Genomic DNA, 11537 nt, shown 5'->3' on the forward strand with positions numbered 1-11537 from the left:
ATGTATCCTTCGATATAGATTTCAACATTTGATTGACTAGATGTTGTTTGTTTGAGTTTTCATTTTCAGAATCCAAATGATTTGACAAAACTAATGCTTCGTTAAGACCTAAAAGATTTTCAACTTTTTACAAGAAAAAGTACAAAGAAAGTCAACTCCAGCATCCCAACTTGACAAATGATAAATGGTCAACCAAAAGGCATTTTCAATTCAGTCTGTAGTTACTGTTGTATAATACAGGGAACTGAACCTGAACATTCTGTTCTTCTGGCTTCAGGACAGCTGAATGCCTAAAACGTGACAGAGCGAACTGTTTGTGCGTTCGAGAGAAGTCTGTAATTTAGTTGTTCCTCAAAAACAGTCTGGTTGAGCCGCCACACAGAGACGAAACCATGATGGAGGGTTACAGGCTGTAATTACACCGACAGAGAGGACAGCAGATGAGCTCACTGCCTGACCGCTGGGACTTCAGTCCAGAATGGTAAAGGACACGCTGCCGTCTGTATAGGTGGCAGCGCCACATACTTGTCCAGGTGGGGGGTAGAAGACAGAAAACGTTTGTGCTCAGAGAAAATCTGTACATGTGATGACAAAACGTGTAATTGCTGCGCGTGGTTTGACTGCATTAACATGTGGTTTACTACGTAGGACATGGACTGATGGTCATCCTATTTAAAAATTGCAGAGACATTTGGAAATGTCCACATATGAACACAAGACAAAACCTCCAAAAGAACCAAATGATCCGTTCATGGTCTCCGCGTATGAACACACCTACATAGGAACTGACTTGGATTTGACTACAAGTCACTGCATGTGGTATAATGGACAGTTCTATTGTTAAACCCCAATTCTAGTGGAGATCATAAAGATACCGAATATGTCCGGCTGAATTTTGGGGAAATATGCACAAGATGTGTGACGTGAAGGTGCAGCCATAAAAAAAACACCTAAGTCTTATGTTTGCATGTTCCCTCGGTGTAAACCCATCATATAGGTTCAATGAGGAGCTTGCAGAGGCTCATGTAAAAATAAAAATGATACTTTCAGACAGTGTGGAGTAAAAGTTAAAATGTTTCCTGGGTGGATGAAACTCTGGACTGAGTCTAAGCAGCAGACGGCAGCAGCTGCAGACACTTTGGTGACGTGTGAATACAGTTTGGACACAGTGTGCAGACATCAGACGCTATACACACAACAGGGCTTTTTTTTTTTTTACTGTATCTGGCTCTCATTTTGGTAGCACACACACACACACACACACACACACACACACACACACACACTCACAGGCCGAGGCTGGGACTGCAGGCGGTGCAGTCAGCACATAAAACGTATTTTTACGCTCTTTATTTCTGCTTCGTCTCATTTCCCGCAGAACAGAACCTGCTTTGAGGAGAGCTGAGGAGTTGGCACAAGCAGCCTTGCTTCCTATTTACTAGGAAATAATACCTCTTCATCTTATATTACATTATAGTAAAACTACTGAATAAAGTGAAGCACCCATGTTGTTCAGTCTGCTCCTACAAAAATCAGAACTCAAGGTTTAGCGAAGGTAAATGGCATTTATTAAAGGAATATTTTGGAGACTTTGAAGTACAATGTGTGTTGTCTGGTCCAAACAAATAAGGGGCAGCATTTCATCTCTATACTGGGTCCATTACACGTTTGGGACCCTGAGTGTATATTCAGCAATGTGTGCAATTTATGGGTATTTTTAAAGTTTTATTACATTTAGGGCTCCCAAAAGTTTGAGGAGTTTAGTACTTTTTCATGCTCATGAAACAGGAGGGAGCAACTTTGCTAATTCCAAGTTTTACCATGAGTGAGACTAGAAATACAGTCTTTTAGGTGACTAGAGTGAAGGCCGTGTTGTTACTTGAATGAAAAGTTTTCATTCAGTCTTCATAATTGGAGGTACCGAGAGACACCAAAGAAAGAGTATGTGAACATATTTATATTACCTGAGCCAGAAAAAATGTTTTAAAAGGGATATATTATCATCTAACTCTTCACAAGAAAGTGTATTTCTCAAAATGTTAAGCTATTCCCTTAAAGGAAAACACCACCGCATTTCCATACTGAACTATGTTCTGCTCTGATCTTAGACGAGGTGATACATACCTCCCTCTCCTCTGTGCGTGCACTCAATGGCTCTTGCGCGCACTCCGCGAAGCGCTAATTTGCTAGCATGTAGCTTGTCCCAGTATATTCCTTAGGATCCAAAGGGGGGTGAAGTTAGAAGCGACCGAGCACTTCCACGTTGTCCCTATTTAAATACGGTTACGTGAGTAGTTACACGACCCAAGTTTGGTTACACAAAATGAAACATGCCAATTTTTATAAGCGGATAACAAGGATAACTATATAGTATGGCGGAATAACAACTGGAAGCACTTTGACGTCGGCGCAGTAATATCATCACTCAAAACATGACGGGACTATATACCTTCTGCTTGTTTTCACAACCCTGTACGATGCACGTTATAACCATGATGTTTGATTGTTCACAAACTATCTTACTACAACCTGATGCTTCCTCAACTGTGCACAAACTACTACAGGTAGTGCAGGCGACGGCGTGCAGGTCACGTAGGTTCTATTGACGGAAGTAAGAGGGGGAGCGGAGTGATGATATTACTGCGCCGACGTCGAAGTGCTTCCAGTTGTTATTCCGCCATACTATATAGTTATCCTTGTTATCCGCTTAGAAAAATTGGCATGTTTCATTTTGTGTAACCAAACTTGGGTCGTGTAACTACTCACGTAACCGTATTTAAATAGGGACAACATGGAAGTCCTTGGTCGCTTCTAACTTCACCCCCCTTTGGATCCTAAGGACAAGCTACATGCTAGCAAATTAGCGCTTCGCGGAGTGCGCGCAAGAGCCATTGAGTGCACGCACAGAGGAGAGGGAGGTATGTATCACCTCGTCTAAGATCAGAGCAGAACATAGTTCAGTATGGAAATGCGGTGGTGTTTTCCTTTAAGGTGGACGTTCTACTTTTCATTTTTCATAAGTTTAAAGGTCGGAAATTGGAATAAATTAACTCAAATATAATATGAAACATGCCACAGTCAGTGTCAATATTTATAATTTAATAACTCTGAGGGACTTTTTTTGTTTTCCTTCTCGACCTTTTAAAAGTTTGATTTTACGACACCTCTCCACAAATTCCTGCCTTCACAGGTTCGTACACGCTTCTCTGCGTGTTCAGCAAAAACACTTAATAGCTTTTAATCTCAGCACACCGGCACAAAGGGAGACTCCTGCTAGCCTGGCAGCCTGCTGCTAAATGCCAACGTGATGGTAAATGTCACAATATTTGAGTCCAGAGAAATTAACTTCCAACAAAAGAAAATTACATGTACGCCATTCAGCGGGCCCCGAGTTGCTGACGGAGTGTTCATCAATCATTAGTGGGCTGTATCAGCCCGGGGCCAAACCTGACATTAAAGGCCAAACTTATTAGTGTAGTTAATCTCTCCATGTGGTGTCATAGGTTACAGGCTTGTTACAATCTCCTCTTGGCTGCTGCAGCACATAACATAACCTCCACTCTTCATCCTCACCCCACTTCTCACCCAGATACAACCACATAGAACATGTATGCTGGTTTATGTCCATGCACATGCATGTACATGAGGGTCTGTTTTCTCTGCTTTTATCTATTTGTTCAGGCTTGATGTGTCTCCTTCATGTCCCGCGTCTCAGCGTGTTTACCTTTGTGTGTACGTTACTTGCATCTCCTTTGCAGGTGAATGAAGATGGTGTTGATTGCAGGAGTTCGAGATAATTCATATCACATTCCGATCTGATCTGCTCTGAACTATCTGATCCAGATTCAGGCACTCTTTCACTTTTGGAATGCAAATTGCTGTTCGCTCTCGCCAAAACAATTCAGCTGAACTGGCGATAAACACCACGTGGCCTCGTGTTGTCGGTTTTCCCGAACACGTCTCGACGCCGTCCGTGCCACGTGTTGCTGCTGCAGAGTAGTATCACTGCAGAAGAGGCAGCGCCATCGAGTCCCTGCACAGCCGTGGTACAACTGGTGTAGAGGTAAGATCGGGCCTAAAAAATCCAGCCCGACCCGACCCAGGCCCGCGGGATTAAAGCCCGACCCGGCCCGAACCCGAGCAATTAACTTGATTTGCAGGCCCGAGCCCGAACCAAACCCGAAATTTCATATTTTATTTGTGAGGACTCAGAGTACGTCCTTAAGAATCTAGCGCGGCACTTTAAGAGAGAGAGAGAGAGAGAGAGAGAGAGAGAGAGAGAGAGAGAGAGAGAGAGCGCAGAGAGAGAGACGGGGAGAGTGGCTCTGTCTGTGCTGCGGCTCCTGTCCCGTTTAGTTAAATAGCAATTACAGCGCCCTCTCTGTTTTTTTTTCCCTAATTATTTATTTTATAACAAGTATTCCTCAGTTTAGTATCTTATTCTCCACACATCGTTTATACATTTCTATAAACATATATTAAAAATAAATAAATAAAAAAAAAAAGTCAGCGAGAGAGAAGCCCGGCCCGACCCGACCCGAACGTAATGATTGACATTTTATACCCGACCCGACCCGAAATTCGGGTCGGGTCGGGCTCGGGCTCGGGCTCGGGCTTAAGATCTTACCTCTAAACTGGTGGTACTGATTGACCCTGGTCTGCTTTATCAGGGCTTGTGTGGGCCTGTTTGGTTGATATCTCCTCCTCTTCGCTTGTTTGTCAGTTTTGTTGCACCGGTTGATGAAGGTAAAACTTACACATATAGTTCAAATCAGGACATGGAGTTCGCTGACCTCGGCCCTGCAAAGCGATTTTTGGTGTAGTGGCACAGACTGTGTATAAGTAGTGGATGTAGACATCGTGACGTCACCCGTTGGTTTGTGGACTAAAGTTTTGAAGCCATGAATTCGGCATTTTGGTCCCCACCATCTCATAATCTTTTGCAACCAGTGAACTGAAGTGACCATATTTGGATTGTACAATGGCCTCTTTTGTAGAGGAACGACAGGTGGATCTGATGAACACAAGCAGCAGAGCAAAAAACCTTACTGCTTCTGGATCCGTCTGGCTTCTAGTGCGAAGCTATTAACAAAGTTAGCTTCCGTAATTCAAGGTAAAGTAATTGCATTGGTAGCGTGGTAACGATGGTAGCAAGGCCGTGGTAGCGACCTGTCAATCACAAGATAGCCCCACCGTGCGAGCAACTACCGGCTTTCTATCTTCTTCGGATCAACGTTCTGAGCTTGTTAAATCCCCCTCCATCTTCAATTTGTCACTGTCTGTTCCAGCTTCCCGGCTCGCTCCGTTCACAAAGAGGCCGCCTCACCTTGTTTTGCCTCTGATGCGGCTCTGTTACGAACTCCGTTGCCGTCTCAGAGGCGGAACTATTCTGACAACCCTTTCCGTCTTGGTAGCTTCTACAATGACGACGAGGAAAAAGGAGTGCGATTCAACTAAAAAAAGCAGTGTAAAAGGAGCTATAGAGTTTCATGCAATCAGACTTCTTTTTACAACCAGAGAAGTCGCCCCCTGATGTCCAGTAGAGAGAATGCAAGTTTAAAGCACTTCGGTGTTGGCTTCATTTATCAGAAATGGAGGTTGCCGCTTGTGTAGCTACCACAGTGAGTTTGCAGGATCATGTGACAAAACATATTTTCTACCAGACACAATCGGTATGAAGCAACTGAGCACAAACCCCAGCAACAGGAGGCTGTCATTCCATCGACAGTGAGTATTTACCTGTTACAATCCCTGCAAAGGGAATTATGGGTAAAGGTCTACATGAATTTCCACCCTGAACAGGGTGATAAAATCCCACCAAACGGAGAGGAAATATACAGCAGAGACAGGACGCCGCAGGGTCAGCTGGCTGTTTGCTCTAGTCAGTCAAACTGTACATTTCCCTGACTGGCTGTGACCTCCTGGTGATGGCTGTGTTTGTTTTGGCATACTGGACAGGATCTGACAGCGCTAACTCCACACCACCCCGCCCTCACCCCTACCCCTGGACACACACACACACACACACACACACACACACACACACACACACACACACACACACACACACACACACATACACATATACACAGACACACTATTACCTGTGCTGGTCAGCTAAGGACAGAGTGTGTGTGTGTGTGTTATTTTTTTTAGCATGTTTACATGCTAATATGCTAGCTAAGCCTAATACATCTGTAGACTGATATAAGCTGAGACAATTCTCAGTCTGATATGTCTGCAGCCAAACATTATGTCCACTATGAGGCCAAACGTTCTGCTGTGTTTATAGCCTTTGCCAACTTCTGCCCAAACTACGCAACCAAGTTTATTCTCTCCAAACCAGTTGAATGAAATGCACAGAATTTGCATTTTGTTTTGGCAAAATGTTAAAAGTTAGCTACAATTCACTGACAATTGAATGGAAACACGGCTGTTTTGATACAGAGAACGGCCTTTTCCAATATGTCACCAGTATTGTCTGGGGGTCCAAACCAGAATAAAGAGAACAAAAGGTACCAAAAGTATGCACTACATTACCTTTGGCCATATAAAATGCCAAATATATCAAAGAAATAGACACTTTTTCATCTTTGCCAGGATAATTATGACCACTGTGTTTTCAATGAATGGAAAGTTCAAACCTCCTGTCGCTCCATTCAAAAGGACGATAAGCAAAGCGTTCAACACACAAAACAACAGTGTGTTAATCACTGGACTGAACATGGCAACCGGCTGGTCAACATCAGCTCTGCAATACAAGCAAACTCTGTTTGCTTACATATATTACATGAATTGTATGATCTTCGGAACAACAGAAGCCACTGTTTGTAATAGGAAGTACTGCTACACATATAAGCCAGTTACATGCTGAGTGTCAGTCGTACAAAATGTTTCACTTTGCTCCTCATTATAGAGCTGGACACGATCATACCTGCTTGTGAGATGTACATCACCTTTCTGCGGATTATGTGCCTTGCTCGAAGGCTTTTTTTGTGTTATTTCAATCAATTAAACTACAACTCCCAAACTCCAGACGACAGCAGTTTCTTCCAGAAGAATTAGCGAACATTATCCATGAGAAGAGAAATAGTGATAGTGATAGTGTGTGTGGGAGGCTAATATGAGGAATCCAGTGACTGTACTGACCACCATGTTATCTGTGGAGTTTGTGCTGTACACAATGAGTCTCTGTTCTCCTCAGTGGCTGGTTCAGGCTGAGGGGGCCAGCGAGGGACTCTTTGCCCTCTGCATCGCCTACGAAGGCTTCTCCAGCTGCACCATGTTTCCAGCCTGGCTGGGTGAGCATCCAGAGTTATCCATGATGTCATCTGGTATTATGATTCTCAAACTGTTGCTTTATTGATTTTATAAATTAAAGAGAAAAGTGACAACTCTTTAAACAATCAGATGCATTAGATGCATTAATGGGCATAATTCTGCACTTTCAAATATGGCTTTTCATGTTAATGTTAATTAAGAATGCATTAATCCTTTATATATATTTTAGTTATAAAGAACCCTTCATCAGTCACTCACTAACATTTATAATTGCAGACTTGATGTCTCATTACTATTGTAAGGCTATAATGGATCCGATTAAGAAGTTACAGAGCAACATAATACAGCACTCCACTGTGAATACAGAACAATTATGCATTGCAACATTGCAAACGCATTGCAATGCTCAATTGTCTCGCTTGGTTATTTGTTAAAAAATTATTTCACCATTGATTACTTGTATTTATTGAGGATATCTCTGTTACATTTATTTTGTATAAGAGTGTATCATTAAGTTGTGTTGTTGGGGACATCGGATTGTAACAAACTTTTCTGATTATCTGAATTGTCAGGAGCTTGTCTTGTCTTTGTGTGTGTTTTAGACTTGTGCTGTTGTTTTCTGTAATGTTATGGTTAAGATGTCAGTTGTGTAGTTGCATTGTCACTACGTGTGTTTATGGAAAACACAAAGAGTAGCTGCTGCAATGCTGTAGTTAACTAAACTAAACGGACCTATAAAGCCTGCATGTGTTATTATATCACAATAAACAAATCCACTGGTTGTAATGAATGAACCCAAAATAAAGAGTCATTGTGTTTTAAAGGGGCAGTAAGCCTAAAACAAGATAAACATGCTGACTTTACAACCAATCAAACGAACAGGATAAATATGTGCATGTTAAAATGCTAATCATAGCATGATAAATGGTCCATGCTAATTGTCATAGCTTTGTGCTAACTTTATGCTGACATGCAGATTTGCTGCAGGCTAAAACTATGATTCAGCTCAAAACACTAAGCTGAGACCGAGCCAACTGTGAAGAAGGAGTCTTGAGATGTCCTAATGTCACAGACAATAAGACAAGATAAGATGGACACCATGTTGGATCAGCTTCATGTCAGACATTCAACCTCAAACAATCATAGCATGTGGTGTTTTAAGGTGCCAAACTTCCAGGATCAGGAGCATCACTGAGTTTCTATGGTCTACTTGCAGGCAGCTACAGTTTGTCCTGGATGTTCCTGTCTGCCTCCAGTCTGCTGTCTATCACGGCCATGCTCACTGTCAGGCCAGCTCTGAGCAGAGGAAGGAAGGCCATCGCTGCTCTGCTCCTCAACATCATCTCTGGTAACAACAAGCTTCCACAAGCTACAAATATATAGGCAGTAGTTTAAATACAATTGTTTCGTGTTTCAGTGCCATTTTTCATTGTCTCCTAAAAGAAGTAGAAATGATGTACATTTATTAAATAATTTACCTACAGAAATAAAACTTGAGTCAAACATGCTTTGATCTGCAAACTCTGAGGAATATAAGAGGAAGAGTCCACTGTAGTAGTTTTGCAGTAGTTTTTCGCATCACCTACACTCAACCTAACATCAACCTCAAATTCAATCTTTAAAAACATCTTCACAGTGAAATAAAAAATAAATACATTTGGTTAAATATTGTTAACAACAATTGTTATTGAGCAATCACATTTGGACATCATCCATCCATCCATTATCTGCTTCGTAAAGGCTTAGCAGGGTTTTCCAGACATCCCTTTCTCCCACATTTTCCAGCTCTTTCTGGGAACCCCAAGCCATTCCCAGACAAGACAACATATATAATCCCTATTTAGTATTCTGAGTCTAACCTGGGGTAGGCATCCTAATCAGAGGCCTGAACCACCTCAGCTGGCCACGTTCAATATGAAGGAGCAGCAGCTCTACTCCACAATGCCTCCTGGTGTCTGAGCTCCTCACCCTGTCTCTGAGGCTCAGCCCAGTCACCCTATGAAGGAAGCTCATTTCGGCCGCATATATCTGAGATCTCATTCTTTCGGTCACTACCCAAATCTCATGACCATAAGGGAGCACACTGGAACATTCGTGAACTGGTAAACAGAGAGCTTTCCCTCTTCCTGAGGTACAACAGCCACATGACTGCTGATAATTACCCTCAGTAGGGAACAAGAGATACTCCCTCGCTCGGGGGAGTAACTCACTACCGACTCGGAGAGTGCAATCCAGCGTTTGCCAGCATGGTGAGAAGTACTGACTCTCGCTGTGACTGCTTCACACTCAGCTGCAAACTGTCCCAGTGTGTGCTGAAGGTCACATTCTGAAGGAACCAGTAGAACCACAGCTGCAATCCTGAGGTTCTCCAACCAGACACTCTACTCCACCTGCCAGCGCCTTAAAATCCTGTCCATGGAAATCACAGGCAGAACCGAGGACAACACCTACGACATGTTAGGACGCATTGATCTACATTTGGCTGCTACAAAGAACCCCAGATACTAAAGGATTCAATGTCTTTCTCAGGCGCACTTAGACTGTTGAAAAACAGATTTAAATGAAGGGGAAACTGATTTAAAACAATAATTGAATACACTGTGTCCTCCTCTGCAGTTGCGCTCTGTGCCAGCTGTCTGATCACCTTCTTGGTGTCCATCGAGCAGCAGGATCCGGAGCTGCTGCAGCACCTCGGCTGGACCTTCTACATCTGCTGTGCCAGCCTCATCTACGCTTCGCTGGTGACCGCCCTGCTGGCCGTCATCCATGGTGACGCCGCCAGGGTTGAGCCGGTTGTGAGGGTGCCGGCTGTGGATCTGTCTGTAATAGCAGCCTAACCCGCATTGTCTCCTAAAAATGATGTTCCAAATCAACGAAACGTTGAACGCTACATTTTTTGTCGTGGATAACGTCTGCTCTCAGCGTATCACAAATCAGTCTGTGTTAATCCACGTAGGGAGGAGGTGTACACAGGTATTCCACCAGAAAACCACTGGTACTTTCACGTTTTTCTCACATTGTTTTTCTTTCAATGTCATATTCATTTAAAGCCAAAACCATGTTCTTTACAAAACTAGTTGTGTTGCCTAAACTTAACTATGTAGTTCTGTAGTTTTGTTTATTGACCACGTGTTTCAAACTGAACTGCGACCGGTCAGACCAGAAGAAAAAAGGCCCCAGAACGTAATTGCGAGTGCAGCTAAGTTGTATTGGAACGTAATTATGTAGGAGACAGAAATCACAGCGTTTGACTTGTGAGCATCACTGATGAAGGACGGCCCCACTAAATATTTATTTCTTACCAATTGTATGAGAAAGTAAAAAGGTAAACTCCTATTTACTCCACAATCCATCCTTGAGCTCTCCAGGGAAGCTGAAAGAGGCAAATGCTGCATTTTCATTGTTTTTGTAAAAAACAATGGAACGCTCTAAATACAGTGGGCACATGTTGATCGCACGGTGCCTCCTGGTGGTCAAACTATTATGCAACCAGAACATTTTCACACCTGAAGGTTAAGTGAGTGAGCAGGGTGCGGTGTGCTGCCTTATTAGATCTCGAGCAGGTTGAGCACATTTACTGGGCTTTTAAACACTTTCAGGAAGGACAACACACGGTGCTGCAGAGAGCACAAAGAGGAATATACTGACAACATAAGTATACTTTATTTCTGGGGTGGTGGAACTATGGCCTCCTGCCTGTTTTTAAATTGCCTGCGGTCATTTTTAAAACATAAACTAAATAAATTCAAATGAGCATATTTCTAATACATTGTACTGTACTTTGCCCGGCATCTCCATTTTGTAAAATATCTCTGCCTTAACCTCTTGGCACAGAAACCAATATTTAACCATTTCTATGTGTAACATCTCAATATTAGACAGATTTACATCTAACATTTGCATCGTTCATCTATTAAGATCCTAAAACCATGAACAGAAACCAATATTTGACTATTTCTGCCTTTACTAACTTATTTACAGATTTATAGGATGCATCGTAATGTTTCAACTTAGCCGACCATGCAACGTTTTAGAGTTTAAAAGTATTGAATACATTCAAATTTTATTTAAGAGCGGCAGATAAAGAAATATGTGGACACACCAATAAATTACTGTAATGTTAAACGTTATTTGGATAGAAAATAAAATGTCTATGGCACATGGGTTTTCCTGTTTGAGAAACACTGATTTTAGTGCAGTGTAACTGGTTGAAAACTACACATTTACTTTGCTTTGGCCCTCAGCTCCTTTCTGTA

At 42.5% G+C, this 11537-nt stretch overlaps 1 protein-coding gene across 1 annotated transcript; it reads left to right on the forward strand.

Moving 5' to 3' along the window:
* Window positions 1-385: 385 nt before the first annotated feature.
* On the forward strand, window positions 386-10118 carry LOC311013359 (uncharacterized protein; the record flags this gene model as incomplete). The annotated part of the gene is made up of 4 exons (XM_084009377.1): window positions 386-481; window positions 7205-7301; window positions 8498-8629; window positions 9898-10118. The coding sequence occupies exons 1-4, from the start codon at window positions 479-481 to the stop codon at window positions 10116-10118; spliced, it is 453 nt and encodes a 150-aa protein (XP_083865503.1). The 5' UTR covers window positions 386-478.
* Window positions 10119-11537: the final 1419 nt, after the last annotated feature.

Source organism: Eutrigla gurnardus (assembly GCF_963514095.1).
Source record: "Eutrigla gurnardus genome assembly, chromosome: 5".
Classification (NCBI taxonomy): Eukaryota; Metazoa; Chordata; class Actinopteri; order Perciformes; family Triglidae; genus Eutrigla; species Eutrigla gurnardus.